Here is a 20,001-nt window from a genome sequence, read left to right as displayed (position 1 = left end):
AAAAACTATCGGCCTATATCGAATCTTCCATTCCTCTCAAAAATGTTTGAAAAAGCTGTTGCACAGCAACTCACTGCCTTCCTGAAGACAAACAATGTATACGAAACGCTTCAGTCTGGTTTTAGACCCCATCATAGCACTGAGACTGCACTTGTGAAGGTGGTAAATGACCTTTTAATGACGTCAGACCGAGGCTCTGCATCTGTCCTCGTGCTCCTAGATCTTAGTGCCGCTTTTGATACCATCGATCACCACATTCTTTTGGAGAGATTGGAAACCCAAATTGGTCTACATGGACAAGTTCTGGCCTGGTTTAGATCTTATCTGTCGGAAAGATATCAGTTTGTCTCTGTGAATGGTTTGTCCTCTGACAAATCAATTGTAAATTTCGGTGTTCCTCAAGGTTCCGTTTTAGGACCACTATTGTTTTCACTATATATTTTACCTCTTGGGGATGTCATTCGAAAACATAATGTTAAATTTCACTGCTATGTGGACGACACACAGCTGTACATTTCAATGAAACATGGTGAAGCCCCAAAATTGCCCTCGCTAGAAGCCTGTGTTTCAGACATAAAGAAGTGGATGGCTGCAAACTTTCTACTTTTAAACTCGGACAAAACAGAGATGCTTGTTCTAGGTCCCAAGAAACAAAGAGATCTTCTGTTGAATCTGACAATTAATCTGGATGGTTGTACAGTCGTCTCAAATAAAACTGTGAAGGACCTCGGCGTTACTCTGGACCCTGATCTCTCTTTTGAAGAACATATCAAGACTGTTTCAAGGACAGCTTTTTTTCCATCTACGTAACATTGCAAAAATCAGAAACTTTCTGTCCAAAAATGACGCAGAAAAATGTATCCATGCTTTTGTTACTTCTAGGCTGGACTACTGCAATGCTCTACTTTCCGGATACCCGGATAAAGCACTAAACAAACTTCAGTTAGTGCTAAATACGGCTGCTAGAATCCTGACTAGAACCAAAAAATTTGATCATATTACTCCAGTGCTAGCCTCCCTACACTGGCTTCCTGTTAAGGCAAGGGCTGATTTCAAGGTTTTACTGCTAACCTACAAAGCATTACATGGGCTTGCTCCTACCTATCTTACCGATTTGGTCCTGCCGTACATACCTACACGTACGCTATGGTCACAAGACGCAGGCCTCCTAATTGTCCCTAGAATTTCTAAGCAAACGGCTGGAGGTAGGGCTTTCTCCTATAGAGCTCCATTTTTATGGAATGGTCTGCCTACCAATGTGAGAGACGCAGACTCAGTCTCAACCTTTAAGTCTTTACTGAAGACTTATCTCTTCAGTAGGTCCTATGATTAAGTATATTCTGGCCCAGGAGTGTGAAGGTGAATGGAAAGGCTGGAGCAACGAACCGCCCTTGCTGTCTCTGCCTTGCCGGTTCCCCTCTTTCCACTGGGATTCTCTGCCTCTAACCCTATTACAGGGGCTGAGTCACTGGCTTACTGGTGTTCTTCCATGCCGTCCATGGGAGGGGTGGGTCACTGACGTGGTCTTCCTGTCTGGGTTGGCGCCCCCCCCCCCTTGGGTTGTGCCATGGCGGAGATCGTTGTGGGCTATACTCGGCCTTGTCTTAGGACGGTAAGTTGGTGGTTGGAGACATCCCTCTAGTGGTGTGGGGGCTGTGCTTTGGCAAAGTGGGTGGGGTTATATCCTGCCTGTTTGGCCCTGTCCGGGGGTATCATCGGATGGGGCCACAGTGTCTTCTGATCCCTCCTGTCTCAGCCTCCAGTATTTATGCTGCAGTAGTTTATGTGTCGGGGGGCTAGGGTCAGTCTGTTACATCTGGAGTATTTCTCTTGTCTTATCCTGTGTCCTGTGTGAATTTAAATATGGTCTCTCTAATTCTCTCTTTCTCTCTTTCTGTCTTTCTCTCAGAGGACCTGAGCCCTAGGACCATGCCTCAGGACTACCTGGCATGATGACTCCTTGCTGTCCCCAGTCCACCTGGCCGTGCTGCTGCTCCAGTTTCAACTGTTCTGCCTGCGGCTATGGAACCCTGACCTGTTCACCGGACGTGCTTGTTGCACCCTCGACAACTACTATGATTATTACTATTTGACCATGCTGGTCATTTATGAACATTTTAACATCTTGACCATGTTCTGTTATAATATCCACCCTGCACAGCCAGAAGAGGACTGGCCACCCCTCATAGCCTGGTTCCTCTCTAGGTTTCTTCCTAGGTTTTTGGCCTTTCTAGGGAGTTTTTCCTAGCCACCGTGCTTCTTTCACATGCATTGCTTGCTGTTTGGGGTTTTAGGCTGGGTTTCTGTACAGCACTTTGAGATATCAGCTGATGTACGAAGGGCTATATAAATAAATTTGATTTGATTTTGAAAAACAACCTCCAATTGACTCAAATGATGTCAATTAGCCTATCATAAGCTTCTAAAGCCATGACATAATTTCCTGGAATTTTCCAAGCTGTTTAAAGACATGGTGTATGTAAACTTCTGACCCACTGGAATTGTGATACAGTGAATTGTAAGTGAAATAATTTGTCTGTAAACAATTGTTGGAAAAATTACTTGTCATGCACAAAGTAGATGTCCTAACCGACTTGCCAAAACTATAGTTTGTTAATTAACACGAAATTTGTGGAGTGGTTGAAAATGAGTTTTAATGACTCCAACCTAAGTGTATGTAAACTTCTGACTTCAACTGTGTGTGTGTGTGTGTATATATATATATATATATATCTCATTGCAAAATCATGGGCATTAATATGGAGTTGGTCCCCCGTTTGCTGATATAACTCTTCTGGGAAGGCTTTCCGCTAGATGTTGGAACATTGCTGCAGGGATTTGCTTCCATTCAGCCACAAGAGCGTTAGTGAGGTCGGGCACTCATGTTGGGCGATTAGGCCTGGCTCCCAGTTGGCATTGCAATTCATCCCAAAGGTGTTCAATGGGGTTGAGGTGAGGGCTCTGTGCAGGCCAGTCAAGTTCTTCCACATCGATCTTGACAAACCATGGACCTCACTTTGCGCACGGGGGCATTGTCATGCTGAAACAGGAAAGGACTTTCCCCAAACTGTTGCCATAAAGTCGGAAGCACAGAATCATCTAGAATGTCATTGTACAGTATGCTGTAGCGTTAATATTTCCCTTCACTGGAACTAAGGGGCCTAGCCCGAACCATGAAAAACAGCCCCAGACCATTATTCCTCCTCCACCAAACATTACAGTTGGCACTATGCATTGGGGCAGGTAGTGTGCTCCTGGCACCCGCCAAACCCAGATTCGTCCGTCGGACTGCCAGATGGTGAAGCGTGATTCATCACTCCAGAGAACGCAATTCCACTGCTCCAGAGTCCAATGGCGGCAAGCTTCACACCACTCCAGCCGACACTTGGCATTGCTCATGGTGATCTTAGGCTTGTGTGCGGCTGCTCAGCCATGGAAACCCATTTCATGAAAAACCCGACAAACAGTTATTGTGCTAGTGTTGCTTCCAGAGGCAGTTTGGAACTCGGTAGTGAATGTTGCAACCAAGGACAGACGATTTGTACTCGCTACTCGGCGGTCCCATTCTGTGAACATGTGTGGCCTACCATGTCGAGGCTGAGCCGTTGTTGCCCCTAGACATTTCCACTTCACAATAACAGCACTTACAGTTGACAGGGGCAGCTCTAGCAGGGCAGAAATTTGACTAACTGACTTGTTGGAAAGGTGGCACCCTATGACAGTGCCACGTTGAAAGTCACTGAGCTCTTCAGTAAGGCCATTGTACTGCCAATGTTTGTCTATTGAGATTGCATGACTGTGTGCTCCATTTTATACAGCTGTCAGCAACGGGTGTGGCTGAAATAACCGAATCCACTCATTTGAAGGGGTGTCCACAGACTTTTTGTACACACACACACACACACACACACAAAAAAAAGACAGTGATGGTATGGTGATTATCCTGGTGGTTGGGAGGGTCAAAACAAGTTTTTTACATCTGCAGGGTGTCAGGGTGGGATGTCCTTTACCTGGAACAAGCAGAGACAAGGGGGGAGAAATTAACCTCGCTGATTCAATTTCAGTGATGGTTCAAGGTGCTGAAGCCACAACTACCTTTAATAATGTGCAATTGTTTTGTTTGTATTTCGCGCCACGCTCTACCATTGGATATTGGCAAGGCGTTCTGCTAGCGGAACGTCTGTCCTCAACAGGTTAAAAGTTTTACATATTCTTAGGCTTGGTCAAGTTGTTTACAGTAAGAGTAGAATAACATAGCAACACATTAAGGAAAGGGAATGTGGAAAGATACATTTAGCTAACGTTAGCTAGAAAAACAGACTCTTCAACAGAATTTCTTAATTTCACTTTTATTTAACTAGGTAAGCTAGTTGAGAACAAGTTCTCATTTACAACTACGACCAGGGCAAGATAAAGCAAAGCAGTGCGACAGAAACAGAGTTACACATGGAATAAACAAGCATACAGTCAATAACACAATAGAAAAAAAAGAAAGTCTATACACAGTGTGTGCAAATGGCATGAAGAGGTAAGGCAATAAATATGCCATAGTAGCAAAGTAATTACAATTTAGCAGATTAACAATGGAGTGATAGATGAGCAGGTGATGATGAGCAGATGATGGTAAGTAGTGATACTGGTGTGCAAAAGAGCAGCAAAGTAAATAAAAACAATACGGGGATGAGGTAGGTAGATTGGGTGTGCAAATAATGTGGCTGGCTAGCAAGCCTAGACTTAACAGAACACAGCTGGCTGCCTTTCCAATGTTTTTCATCAGATAATGTTAAAATGTCTTACCTCCAAAACGTGTCAGGCAGGACTGTTTTCTCCTGCCAAGCCAATGCAATGGAGTGAAATGCGATCAGGTACCCACTTTAGTCCCTGAAAACAAATGGAGAAAAGTTGGCTGGCAAGTTCACCAATTCATTGTTTAAAAACTGTCCGGGTCTTCACAATTGCCACATTGCTGAATCTACAATTAGGTAGTTAAGTTGTTCATTTCTAAACAGCCTATAAGCAGGATGAGATCACCTGCTAGTTAGCTATCGCATCTGACATGAACGTTATTCCTTATTCTTCTGGAATAGGTTATCCCAAGCGGGGACTTAAGTCCGTCATTAATTCAGTTGTATTTTTTTGGCTGCCAACAAGGTGATATGGGATAGCCTCCCTGGCGAAGGATACATGAGATTGGGACATGCCAATTTTGACAGAATACGCAAATAATGTGGCCTGCCTAGAAATTCTGCCTCAAAAGGCAGCATCCTTATTATCGTCAGCTGATGTCTCGTTAAACTATCAATATGTGCTAAATTCACCTGCACAGCTGATCTCAATAGCAACCCTTATTGGTCAACTCATTACCACTCCCTAAAAGGTGTGTCCTGCTTGCAACCAAAGTCTTTCAAGATATGTTCCCCTTCTGGTTGGTACTGTCATCGCAACATCCTTTTTAAACAGACTAAGGGCGTTTATGCATTTGACAAGCATCTCGTACAGTATAAATAAAGTATTTCCTTGTTTACCATGGCAAATCTACTATGGCAATTTACCTGACACTTTGTATAGATGGAAACTACTGTTGGTGTAGCCTACTGACTGTTATTATTTTATGAGTTTCCTATTTATGTTATCCAAAAGTGTCTGGTATGGTACTTTACTATTAAGATCAGGTATAAAATAACCCGGACTGTCCATATTTGAAATGTGTAACTACAATACATTAGTCAATCAGGGGATAGAGTTTTTTGTGCCAGAAGGGCATGGGCTGGAATCCTTTTATAAGCAACATATTTTTTGGTTTATTTTACCTTCATTTAATTAGGCAAGTCAGTTAAGAACAAATTCTTATTTTGATTGACAGCCTAGGCCTTGTTCAGGGGCAGAATGACATATTTTTTCCTTGTCAGCTCAGGGATTCAATCTTGTAACCTTTCGGTTACTAGTCCAATGCTCTAACCACTAGGCTACCTGCCACCCAATATAAAACAATGGTTGTGGATGTGTATAGCTGCATTTCAGATACATTTTTGCACATTTCAAGTAATAGGACCTAGGCCTAGCTTTTGAGCGAGCGTGAGAGAAGATTTTGATAGCAAGCCCTGATCCCAATGACACGACTGCCCCCGCATGGACTGAACGAGAACAGCACATTTACAGCCACACGAGGCTCATTTGAATTTCCTGACGCATCAGGAAAATTATCCGCAACAAAAAAAAAGATAAAGTTAAGAGATCCAGCATCTGTACATCTTACTTTTGGGCAACTTTTTTGCCTCTGAGAAGAGGAGAAGGCTTCATCAAAATACCCTGTATGTAACCCTGTCTTTACAACACAAACACATAAGGTGACATTTAAATCAAGGAAAACAGCACTGAACTGTGCCTCAACTCCCACACGTCTTACCGTTACTTTCAGAAGGATCCCAAAGAGTTTAATTGAATCACTACGGATTTCATAAGGTCAACCAGCAACAAATTTGGACAAATCACAATGTAAAGAATAAAAATATGGCGGACAGAAAACAGTGTGTCATCCCACTTCCTGTGCATACTAGTTATCAGCCTTTTCAGAGTTAGATTTGATCAACTCCCGCGTCCTCTCTCTCGCCTCAATTTGAAAAAGGTCAATGGTAATTGAGGAGAGGTGGCGAGGAGAGTGAATGTGGACAAAATTGCACTTGTATGAAATGAGAAGCTCCTTCTCCACTCACGCGTGTCCTCAGGCAAATTACATTTACAGGGGTGGATCGCAAAATAAATGTGTAAAGTAATAAAAACAAATGAAATTACATTTTGTAGACATTTTATAGATAAAAGGATAAGTAGCATATTGTTTTTAAATGTGTGCATTATTTTCTCCTCTGACAATACAACAGCTGATTGAAAGGGGTTGTGGCAGATATCAAAACTCTTCTAAGGTAGGATACACTTGCGCTTCCTCACCAAAAGGAGGCTATCGAGGAGGAGAGGACTGCCTACTAACTAAATTGACACACTCCTCGACCACGAAACCACCCACTTGATTTCCGTGTCACAGAGGAGAAAGGACGGAGGAGAGGACGGAGGACGGCCATTTGCCCAAATTAGAAAAACCCCATCGGCATTCTGTCTGTTCAGTGAGATGGATCTTTTGGCTCACCTCAACCAAATCAGACGTTAATTTGGCTCCCAAACGGCTCTTCGTTCAGTAGTGCTTTAAAATGGATGAAAAACCATGTCAAACATCACATTTCTAATGTAAAGCCATTATGTCAGATCTTCAAATCTGAGTTCAAATACATTTTACCTGACAAAATTAGATCGCTTACAAAAAAAGGAAGATTTATTTAAAAGAAATTGACAATGTAAAAAATGTGCGTTGACCAGAATGAGGCGCTCTCGTCCCTACCTATTGTTCCTGCAGTGAGGATTCACCATCTTCAGAGAATGATGGTGTAACTGATCGACAGATAATCGTTGTTTATAGCTCAACAAGCAGTAGTAGCAGTGTGCAAATCAGGGAGCCAAATGAACGTCTCTTTCACCGATGCGATTGTGATCTCCATGTCCACCAAGAAATCTGTTCAAAATGAGCCGTTCATTCGCAAATTACACATCATTGGTGCAAACAGGAAACAATGGACAACAAAAGAGCCACACTAATTGTAAATCTACACATCATGTGATTATACCTTCGACACGTACAGGGTGTCACCAGCAGAAGAGTGGCAATTTCCCCTGCACCAAATCCTGGCACTATTAGAGACAGATTTGCCTTCAGAAAGTATTCACACCCCTTAACGGTTTCCACATTTTGTTGAGTTACAGCCTGAATTTAAAATGGAGATGTTTATTCACTGGTCCACACACAATACCCAATAACGTCAAAGTGAAATTGTGTTTTTAGAAATGTTTACAAGTTAATTAAAAAGGAAAAGCTGTAATGTCTTGAGTCAGTAAGTATTTAACCCCTTTGTTATGGCAAGCCTAAATAAGTTCAGGAGTAAAAATGTCATAGGCGTCGTAAGTATTGGACCAAGGCGCAGCGGGTAAAGTGCTCATCTTCTTAATTTATTTAAAGAAAACACTTAAACAAAACGACGAAACAGTTCTGTAAAGCAACACAGGCTATACAGGAAAACAACCACACACAAAACACAAGTGAAACGAACACAACTAAATATGGCCTCAAATTAGGGGCAACGACAACCAGCTTCCTCTAATTGGAGGTCCTACCAAAAACCCAACATAGAAATAGAAAACTAGATTTAAACATAGAAATAGAAAACATAGAACCTAAACCAAAAACACCGAAACACACAAAACAATCACCCCCTGCCACGCCCTGACCAAACTACAATGACAAATAACCCCTTAGCTGGTCAGGACGTGACAAAAAAATGTGCTTTAAAGGTCACATACATGGTGTGTGGGAGAGCAAAGCAAGAGCAAAGACTTAGGCCTAGCCACTAAAGCAGAGAGAATACATTACACATTCATACACTTCAACTAAAATGGTGTTGAGTGACCATAGGCTACTGCTTGGGTATTTCATCCAAAGTAAGAACCTGTCAGTCTTCTAGCAATGTTGTTTTTTATAGACTTGTGTACATATCTAATTAGTGATGGTCCTGTAGAAGCACTGTGGGTAGTGTTTCCCCCATTTTCCCCAATCATGTCATCGATGGCATGCTTATGAACAACGTCTCGTGCTGTTGAGACTTTCCTGGACAGCCTTGTGTGCCAGAAACTTGACAAAAAAGAGATATGTGGTTAATTAAAATGCATAGAGTATGATCTCTGTAGTCCTGTTGCAGGATTGGTGCACCTTATTGAATTATGAGACAAAATATTTCATTCAAATACCACCCATTGGAACAAAGATGAAGAGTGGTTCTAAATGAATATAGCAAACTAATTGGCTTTGTGTGAGGTAAAAACAGAAACGGTATATGTTACAAATAGCCAAACATTGGCCAATTATGTGATTATGTTTTTGATTATTGTATGGTGTCCTAAGAGACTCTGAGGACTAAAGAGATCATTTCCAGTAAATACTAAACTAAATCATTAATACATGCAACTTTAGCTCTAAAAAGAGGATATGTGTGGTATGTATTGTTAGATTTAGTCATTGGATACACTTTATAACAGAAAAGAGGATATGTGTGGTATGTATTGTTAGATTTAGTCATTGGATACACTATATAACAGAAAAGGGGATCTGTGTGGTATGTATTGTTAGATTTAGTCATTGGATACACTATATAACAGAAAAGGGGATCTGTGTGGTATGTATTGTTAGATTTAGTCATTGGATACACTTTATAACAGAAAAGAGGATCTGTGTGGTATGTATTGTTAGATTTAGTCATTGGATACACTATATAACAGAAAAGGGGATCTGTGTGGTATGTATTGTTAGATTTAGTCATTGGATACACTATATAACAGAAAAGGGGATCTGTGTGGTATGTATTGTTAGATTTAGTCATTGGGGACACTATATAACCTAATGTACAAATTGAGATTTTGACTGCTATTCTGGTGTCCTATTGTTACCATAAACATGTTATCCAAGTTTAGCTAATAGCAACTCATATAAAAGAAACAACAATGACAAAAAACACCCTCACAGTCGAAAAGGAGGTATTATTTCTAACAGTGGAGCCAACTTTTCACTTCGACCCCAGCACATTTTTTTTTCTCTGACTATTTCAATATGATCATAGTCACATTGTAACCATGCCCAACTGCCAAGAAATTGTGTACTGCTGCACTTTTCTCCTTTCAGATACAAAGAGTGGATAAACAGAGAGTGCCCAGGGAGACATTTTTTGTCTCCGGTCTTTAGGGAGGTATCCATAAATCAGCCAAAACATAGACACACACAGCGGTCTAACAGTGAGCACAGAGAGTGAATGGGCACAGAGGCCCTTAACAGTGGAGGGTTGCTGCAGCAGACCAAGTTCTTTCCTTTAATCCATTTCCATGAGAGACTTTTTGCATTCCAGAGACCCAAACAGTCCAAACTGTGTCTCTAGAAGACTGGCCTGCCACCTTTTCTCCAAAGTAATGATTACACCATTAAATTAGGTACTTAAAGGGAGATTAGGCATGTTTATTTCATGAATAAACACACTGATTTACTATTTGTTTTATGGATATGGGCGCACTCAGGAATCATTGTGCTATTAAGGATTCAAATCTATTAACGTGATGGATATGATTGCTTTTGCATGGTATACTCTGAGTGAAAAAAAAAAAAATTGTGATTTCTGTCAACTTGGGAGGTACATTTTAATGAATAAAAGCATACAGTCAAGTTCATATAGCCCAGGTGTGTGCAAGGGTGGAGAATAATCAGTTTGTATCTTGTAAACATATTTCCTTCTGGATTTTACCTCCTCCGGGGTAATAGTTTGGGCTGTTAATTTGTGATACCTATCCTGCTTTAGTGTACATTATACTGTCATCAAAAACGTCGTCGTGTTGCTCCGCTTGTGTTCTTATGTGCAATACTTCTATTAAGATAAATAGGCTGAGGAAATTAGAATAGTTATTTATGTTGGTCTGGATTCCTAGATTCTGGAGTGTGGACAAGGTTGCCAAGTATCAGTTTTCCTATGCCAGCGTTCTTCCAGAAAAGTGAATATAAAAAACAGTGTAAAGGCCCTGATCTGAATCTGAAATGCTCCAAAAGTCCAATACGTATTATAATTTAGGCTTGAGGCGAGATAGATTATACTACCATTGTAAGCAATGATGCAATCCATATAGCAACAACAAATGTTTCACTCCGTTAAAAGCCACTAAGCTCCTAATTTGTGTCACTCTGAGTGTCTTCTAGTTGGCCCCACTCCTTACGTCACCTCATTGATTCCCAATGAGTGGTTAGTGGTTTGTCCAGTCTCCCCCTCCTACCTAAGCATCAACCAATGCACCAGATTCAGTCTAGTGTGCAAAAGCAGTAGCAAACGTACTCCTCTCATGTACACCAACGGTCCGTTTTATGGGTCAAGAATGTGTATAATAGGGGTCTGACATCTGTGAAGACCATTCATTGTAAGTACTCTAACCTGTGCATGACTTGTAAATACTCTACCTCGTCTGACCCTGAGATAAAGGGATTTTGAGAATTTGTTATGGAATTTTGAGGGACAAATGGGAAAAGGTTGAACCTTAATTTGAGCTAACCTAGATGGAAGTCAAATAAACTAATTGACGGGCACATATGAACAATCCATTTATAAGTAGCCCTAACAAACAGACATTGAGTTTAATCTGATGTAGCCTAGCCTAGTACACCTAGCCTAGCAGTCTCAACAGCACAATACGCAACATGGCACATATATTTTACAACACAACCAGTTATAAAAAAGGAATGAACAGCTTAAAAGCTAAACGTAGCTGTCCGAAGTGATCACACAACCAATATGACCTGAGATATGGGGTTTATTACACTGTGTCCTAATCTTATGTAACTGACCTCGCCAGTCCAATCAAGTGCCAGGACTTTCTCATTAATCCAGACCTGGCATTCTTCAGTGACTCAATTTCTGGCTCTGTTACTATGACAGTGGAGAGAGAGAATGCCCTAGTGGTTCAAAATCAGTCAGGATTTAATATGAGGCTATACTTCCTGCACTCTCAGTCTAACCTGGTGTAATGGCTGTTCATAACCCGGTCTTAATTGGACCAACAGTCTTCGGCGTCAACAGTTGTGGTTAGAGTGAGAAGCCTAACCCACTTGTGTTATCAATATGTGATGCGCTTTTATTACAGACCACACACCACATACCACTTCCTGCTTCTACTCAGGGCTCGATAGGCTTTTCTCGTTAATAAAAGTCATGTCTCTTTGTTTCGCTATCTCTTATTTTTACATCATGAGAAAAACTAAACAAACTGTGTCTTAAGCCAGGTAAATTAACAGGTAAAGTAACAGTGAAAATAAAGACAGACAAGTAGCTGTGGAATTAATTGATAAACATGTTATTTTATTCCATTAGCGAACTCCCATTCATTTCAACCCCATACAGTGTAAGTATAGAGGAGATTGTCTCAGATGTTGGCGGGGGGTGGCTTTGTAAAGCCAAACTCCATCATGTCATGTTTATCTTTTGCCTGAAATCCCTAAACTCTGCATGCACCATTTCCGTTGCATCCCCATTTCATCTTTTGTGTAGAGATGGGAAAGGGTTTGAGAGAGAGGGGGGGTTGGGAGTGTGAGAGAATTAGAGAGAGAGAGAATTAGAGAGAGATGGAGACAGCTGTTCCTTGTATGGTTCAGGAAGCAGGATTTAAAGTATGGCTTTAGGGTTATTTTGGGATGGATGGGACACAGCAGTGAAGACAGGAAACACAGCTGAAGCCAAGGGAGCTGGGGAGGGGTGGGGGCACAGTCCTTGTTATTCCCCTGGAAGGGGGGTGTAGAGGGAGGGGGTCGGTGTAAGAGACAGGATATTGTCGTTTATTGACAGACTTTTTAAAAGTTAACTTCCTGAATGTCCCTCTCTCCTCGTCACTCCACTCCCCCTCCTCCCTTCTCGCCCGGGGGGCTTGGCATTGACAACATGTGACAAGGGGAATCTAGGACCTATCGAGCAGCGGGAGTTCCAGACAGACAATAGTGCTGTCACTTACCTTTTCCCCTCTGCCGCTGAAAGGGAGGCCCCGAACAATGGCATCCCCTCAGCTGGAGGTCGCAGTGTCTCCGGCTTTTTGGGAACACTCCCAGCCAACAAGAGGCATTCATCACTATAGAAACCCTACCTTGACCCCTCACCACTCTCCTTTCTCTTTCACTGCATTCTAGAGAGGTATATGCATGTTCCCCCTTTCTCTCTATCTCCCTCTCTTTCTTTGATGATGATAAAAAAAATGTATGCTGTTGCCATGTTTAGGTTTCCATTCCTTTAAAGTTCAACTCCTACCACAAACAGTTAGGCAAACCAAGTTGTGGTGGACCGAACTTGTATTCTCTGTAAGTAGCTAAGGCTACGCTTTATGTCAATCAAATGGTTTTAAGGACATTTCTATACGGAGGCCTGAACTACTATGTATGAACATCCCAACTTTACATGGGCCCTGCTAGGGAAAGGGGGATGGGAGGACTGGCTTTGAATACTGGATGAAGTATGGAGGGAAGGAAACGAGTCAGGACAGAATGATAGTGTGTGGGCTGTATTGAAGGAGGGAAGGGTAGTATTTGCAGACGATCCATATCAATGAATTAATCTCTGTATAGGTTCAATGTAGTTGAACAAGAAAATGATCATCTGAAGGGTGTTCCTGCAGAAACAAGTAGTGTCCTGTTCATCTGTAATTCCACAAGAGGGCACTACTTTTCACATAATCACAAATTGAGGTGAATTATATAAAATGCAGCCTAAAGTGAATATCCGTTGTAAATTTAATACACCTAAAAATTGAGGTAAACAAGGTCTAAACACAGTCATAGAGGTGCAATCAACACAAACGTTGTGTACAGTACCATTTTCTTAATTCCAGTAAATCATTAACATAACAAAGTAGAATGTAGGGAATACAAGTACTGCATCATGAGTAGGAATGATTATCCCATTCCCAGAGATGATCTGACTGCCACTTCCCATGCTTTTCCCTCTCTGACGTGGATTTGCTTCCTGTATCTCCCATGCTTTGGTACAGCTGAAACATTTACAAGGCATTTGAGAGTTCAAGAGCACGCCTTTGGAAATGCATGATGCCCCTCCATGTTGCCTCATTCAGAAATGGCCTACTCACACCATCGAATTCCACCCTACATGCATAATCACCCCCTCATTTGCCTTACTGTTCTTCATCTGAAATTGCTGTCCAACTTCTGCAAATGGCCCAAGTGAAAACCAGGGCATTTCTTACAACCTATATGGTCCTCTCCTCTGACAATAGCACAGTAATAAGCATATTGAAATAGATTGATAACAGCCTACCCTACACCTTCTCTATTATCGATAGTTTCAATTGCAATAACCATTGGAAACAGAAAAAGATAGGTTATTGTTTTGCAAGAAAGTATACTTTTAGAACTGGATTCAGTGCTACTAGACACGATCTGAACAAATGCTGCCTATCAAGCTGCAGACCTGATATTCCTTCAATGAACGTAGCCTAGGCTATGTTAGAACGTTTTGCAATGCCTGAAGTTTTGTCACTGGGAATGTGGCCCGTCCCTTTGCAGTTGAGAACAGTTTGATAGCACAGGGTGTGAATGCGAGCCCTGTAGCTACAGCCAATGAGCTGGGACCGGATACGAGATATCCTCTGAAACAGCAACTGCTTTGTCCTCCCTCACTTCCAAATGACGCCATTTACAGCATAAACCCGACCTCTTCTCCGGAAAGAGGAAAAAACAAGACGAGAAAAACTTGAAAGCACCTCGGCGTGTAAGGCAGCCAAGCATTCAACAATTACAGCGAGTATTTTTTAGAACTGTCCAGCCTACGTCGGAGTGCAACAAACTCGAAGGCCGTTGGCTATTTGTGTAAACTCAACGGATTCAAAAGTGCGCATTTTCACTTTTCTAATTCACAAAAAAGTGGAGAGCCAGCAAGCCCTTAGTGATTGATTCGTTGTTGGCAGTATTTCGCCTCGGGGTACTCTCGCAGTGGCTATGTTTTTGATCTCTTAAAATTGGAATCTGGAAATACTGTTGTGTAGCTACTTTATCGTTGCACTGGATTGTGTGGATGGGTTTACCGATTAATTTAAGTAGGAATACACGTTCAGATTTTGGAATTTAATACAACAAACGGGGCTGAAGTGGTGCGAACACGGTGAGTTCGTGAAAACAAGTTTGTACTATTTCAACAACAATGTAGCCAAAAACTATGGCCGTTACAATGTTTAAAAGTTGTAACATAAGAAAGAGTAGCTTTAACAATTCAGCATTGTGCATGCTCTCGGGCTCGGGAGTTCCAACTGCCGACCCGCATTGACTTTCCCCATCCTCTCTCCAACCTTCCCCGTGCAACCCCAACATTTTCTCATCATAGGCCTACAGCTTCTTGCTCTAAAAAGTAGGGTTGTAGTTTTCCCCCTTCTGAATAATGGTCTAGACATCACCCTCTTATTCAAGAATGGATAGCCTGTCAGTAGATAATGCATTTTGACTAGATAAATGAAGTAAATACTGACCTGTGAACGGTAGCCTACACATAAACACAGATTTAGCGCCGTTTAAAATAGTTTTGTTGTTGTTTTATATTCCGAACAACAAAAATAGAGGGCTATCTTACATTATAGAAGAAAGGTGGAATGATAAAAGTCAATATTTTGTATTGACGTTTGGGTGGGGCTATTGGTGTTTGTTAGGCTATTTCATAATAGGAAATTAGGGTTTTTACTTTTCTGACTCGCCTGTCCATTTACCTATCAAATGCCCATCTCAAATGTCATGATCGTTGTGCTCATCCGCTGCCCTACACACACGCGCGCGCCATGCACACCATGATTTATTAGGCTAATAATTGCCTCAACTTTTGTTGAAGTTGTAGACTAGGCCTGTCTCAGCAGTGCCTCATGTTCTCTTCCTTGCATGCTCTTTATATTCCCTGTCTATATCTCATGTAATGGAAATAGTTGGTATGTACCTAAATCCTCCAATCAGAAGGGCCTAACATGCCTACTGTCAATTTCCCAACATACAGAAACATGATCAATCCACTGACTGTTTCATTATGTCAAATCTTTCTTTTTGTTGTCCTATCATATGAAATGGGAACAAATGGTGAAATGTTGCCTTAGAGGTACCGTTAGGTATATATTATGTTGTTGTTACCTATCACATCCCTTTAACACCAACAGAAAGTGCCTAGGGTTAGGGGATGTGATTGGAATTGGCATAGGCCTACACTTTTACATTGGAACAGTAATTCCGAATGTGAGGTGTTGATATATTTGTCACGCAAAACAACTCCAGTTGGTTGCTAAACCCTTATCTCTTCAATGCAAATTTCAGGGGTGTATGTGTAGAGTTGAGATTTGCATATTGTATGTATTTGCCCACACAGTTGTAACATCAGTTATGATTTACATAGGGTCGTTTCTACTCAAATGTCACCTTGTCGTCTCATATATATTTGCCTGTCTTTCTCTCCAGGACTTCAGATGTGTTCAATGCCAGCCGGAGGGGTCCTTCTTCAGAGCCAAGATGGAGACCAGTACTCAAAATGGCAGTGGTGGCGGAGGGTCGGCCGGCTTGCTGCGTGTTCTGCGTGACAGCGGGAGGCTACACCGGCCTCACCATGCCCAGGAAGGGCAGCCCGATCCTGGGGTAAACCCCGGCCAGCAGGCCCCTGTGCTCTCGCTGGACCAGATCAGGATCACCGGGAGCAGTAATGAGTACACAGAGGGACCAACGGTGGGACCCATTGTGGTCCCTAGGCCCCCTGGCTCGTTGCCCACCCAGCAGAAGAACGACCTGGTGGTGCCACTGGGCCTGGGGACCAACGAGCAACTGGAGCCCCAGGACCCCAGGCCCAACCAGAGGAACTTACTCCCCCAACTTGAACAACATCCCCAGCCCACACACTCCACAGTCCCCCCTATGGATGCCCTATCTCTTTCTTCTAGCACAGAGGGCTCCAGAAACAGTCCGAGGACCAGTACAGGCAGCACGTCTTCCGTGCAGAGGCTCCTGAATAGCCCGGAGGTTAGCGAACAGATAATAATGACCCAGCCCAAAAGTGTGGAGCTTAAACAGGAGGAATTGAAGCCCCTGGCGAGCACGGCCGGAGGGGCGGTGGTGGTCACGGTGCCCGGTGGCGGTGCCCCCGCCGCTAGGGAGGGGCTGCTGGGTAAACACGCCTACCGCTGTGAGGACTGTGGCCGGTGCAAGTGCCAGGAGTGCATGTGCCCGCGTGCCCTGCCCTCCTGCTGGATGTGCGGCCGGCGGTGCGTGTGCTCGGCGCAGAACGCGGTGGACTATGGGACTTGCGTGTGCTGCGTCAAGGGCCTGTTCTATCACTGCTCCAGTGACGACGAGGATACATGCGCCGACAAGCCCTTCTCCTGCAGCCAGTCACACTGCTGCGTGCGCTGGTCGGCCATGGGCCTCCTTTCCCTGTTCCTACCCTGTCTCCTGTGCTACCTCCCAGCTAAAGGGTGTCTCGCCGCGTGCCAGAGCTGCTATGACCGCGTCAAGCGACCGGGGTGCCGGTGTAAGAACACTAACGTAGTCCACTGTAAGAGCGTCGACTGTAAGCCAACGTAAAGGGAAAGTACCTTGGGTGTTGTGGAGAATCGATGGGGGTTGACAACTTTGGGCGACTGAAACGATCACCTCATCACGTTTTGGCCCAGTAGTCAGAAGTTGATTGGGGGATTGTCTAAGCTGAGCTGTTTGTCGTGGTTTGTGCCATTTGTTTTCAGCTATGGTTGTTAATACAGGCTGCTTGATCACCAAGTGTCCTGATTTTGTACTGTTTTAATCGAAGTCCAGAATGTTAGCCCTTTTGACATCTAATACAACTGATATGCTATGGACAGACTCTCCTGACTAACTTGTTTGTGAATAGTAATCGCAAAAGTATGTAAATTAGCAAATGACCTCCTCAGAGATGTTTTATTTTTGTATATATAATATTTCAACTGTGAAAAGCATTCTGCCAAACCAGAGGCACCTTGATCATAGATCCATATATATTATGTAATACAATGTTTAATGTTGTACATTCATGGGAATGTATATCAATCATTTTTTTATGTTTGCCTTGCAAGAGAAGGACATTTACACATCTTATCCCTTCAACTCTACTTGTAAATTGTACAGTGACCCTATAAGAAAATCTTTATTTTCTATTTTCAACATTGTTTAGTGGAAAGAATATTTATTTGAAGTTTTATTATTTTATAAAGAAAATATTTATTTTGAGAAGCATCTTAGAAAACATCAGCCTGTTCAAGTACTCTGATGTTGTTGCAAGTTAGGGTGACTAGGGTGTCAAATTGGATGCATATGTTCACTATGAAATAGAAAAATATATTAACGTTTGAAATGAAACCCTGCTGTTTCTGTCAGTTTTTGTGTGTGCGTGCCCAGTATCTTCAAGCTCTTCTCAGGGTAAGGTTTTATGACATCAGATTGGGACACTATCTTTTATTGTCTTGGAATTGTCTCGGCAGGGACTGATCTTCCAATGCACACTTTGCCAGCTTGACATTACGGCTTCACTGCCCAGAACCAATCCTTTGGAATCTACGTAATAACCCAAAATGCTACACTGTCAGAGTCAGAGAAACTGACACTTTACATTTAGACTTTTCCATTCTAGATGGATTAAAAAGCAGAACAACAAGGCTATATGGATTTGAATCCGAACTCATTTATGTATCTTCATGTAGGAGAGGAGAATGTTGACTAAACTCAAGATCTCCCACCCCTCTACTCACTTTAGTTCAGTAGAATGTTTGAGAGAAGTCTGATAGCCTCCTCTTCTGAGGTATGTAGCTGGGGGGTTATAGCAGAGCAGTAACTCACTAACCCATCTGTGTTTCCTGTGTGCCAGATGGTAGGGAGGAACATACAACCACATGCTCTTATCCCCCTAGCCTCACGTTCCACAGCTTCAAACTCAAAACTTCAGAGACCAAGAATGATGATTTCTCACTTAGTCTTACTCTTTACCAAGTTGCATCACTAGCTATGTTTCCATTAACTTGTCCAGTGATTTATTTATTTTTGTTGACATTTACAGTTTGCAAAGAAAATAAATGTGACAATTGCATGCTACGCCGCGTTTCCATTGAACTTGCTGGGCTTAATGACATATCACCTAAAAAACACTTTTTCGCCAAAAACCTACAGTGTCGAATTAATAAAGTGGTTGAACTGTTTCCATTTAGGTAAATTGCGCATTAGGCCAAATCATTTGGCGACAGTCTAGCCTATGCCCTCCCACCTATCGGTTTCATATCTCAGGTAGCCTGCGAAAGCCTTGATAGAATGCAATAATTGACTAATATTTGCCATATAATTGGATGGTGACATTTGCATCCAGCCAACCAGAAAAGCAAGGCAAAGCAATTAATGCATTCTTGAAAGTCAGAACAATCCTTGTCCTGCAAAGAAACATGATTTTTTTTATTGTTGAAAAATGTATTTAGCAAGCAGTAAGCATTTAGAATTAAATGTGGAGTGGAGCTTTATGTGATGACATTGCGTACTTTAAAAATGATCATAATGTATTCTAAAAACAGTTTCCATCATTTGTCGCAATAAAGAATACTTATGTAAATGTGATATTTCAGTTATTTTTTTAATTTGCAGACATTTCTAAAAAACAGTTTTTGCTTTGTCATTATAGGGTATTGTGTGTAGATTAATGTGGGACAAAAACAAAATGTGGAAAAAGTGTAGATGTCTGAATACTTTCCGAATTAACTGTAACTTTAGTAACTGCATTAGCTTTAACCAAGAGAGATTGTTGGAAATAATCTAGTTTCCATAACTAACAAAACGCAGACATTTTCACTTCTTAGTCAAACTCCAAACCCCTACACTATTCTTGATTCCAATTTCCTATTTTGGATAGCCAGACTGGACTGGATCATTTCCCCGAACTGATTAGAGCTATGAAATAAGGAAAGAGCCATACTGAACGAGTTCACCTCTAAGGGAAACATCTGGCTTTCGTTGAATCATTTAACTGGGGCTGTGAACTGTTGCTCTGCATTGGGAGGACCATCGTTTGTAGCTGTGGGAACACATTATTTGGTTGTCCTCTCATTCACACACTCAATGGTAACATCGTATCAGAAGTGCTCCCTCAGTCTAAAGCTGACAGGTATAACGCTTCATTACTTGTTATAACCAGGTACAAGCCTTTATCTTATTATAAGGCTTATACTATGTTGTCTATCAGTGGCTGTTATTTAGTCAGGATAATTATGACGTCATAAGAAAACAAGGGGTACATTCATGCTTACGATTAGTCTTACGATGTGAATATCTTAAATGTACCACTAATATGGGATTGACGTGTTCCTTGTGAACAA

General features: G+C 42.1%; 1 protein-coding gene across 2 annotated transcripts; it reads left to right on the top strand.

The window, feature by feature from the left end:
- Positions 1-14,256: 14,256 nt before the first annotated feature.
- On the top strand, positions 14,257-19,246 carry LOC106575275 (protein sprouty homolog 2). 2 transcript variants are annotated; one of them, XM_014151701.2, is made up of 2 exons: positions 14,257-14,509; positions 16,106-19,246. In XM_014151701.2, exon 2 carries the CDS (start codon positions 16,157-16,159, stop codon positions 17,216-17,218), a length of 1,062 nt encoding a protein of 353 aa, XP_014007176.1. In that variant the 5' UTR covers positions 14,257-14,509; positions 16,106-16,156; the 3' UTR covers positions 17,219-19,246. The 2 variants fall into 2 exon arrangements, with proteins under 2 accessions (XP_014007176.1, XP_014007175.1); XM_014151700.2 differs by having other exon boundaries at positions 14,262-14,780.
- The last annotated feature ends 755 nt before the right edge of the window (positions 19,247-20,001 follow it).

Source organism: Salmo salar, chromosome 17, assembly GCF_965601325.2.
Source record: "Salmo salar chromosome 17, fSalSal1, whole genome shotgun sequence".
Classification (NCBI taxonomy): Eukaryota; Metazoa; Chordata; class Actinopteri; order Salmoniformes; family Salmonidae; genus Salmo; species Salmo salar.
This window is presented reverse-complemented; position numbering and strand designations above follow the sequence as displayed.

Bases quoted from the DNA above. Each gene is read 5' to 3' on its own strand.
- LOC106575275 (XM_014151701.2), top strand. From the start codon at position 16,157: ATGGAGACCAGTACTCAAAATGGCAGTGGTGGCGGAGGGTCGGCCGGC.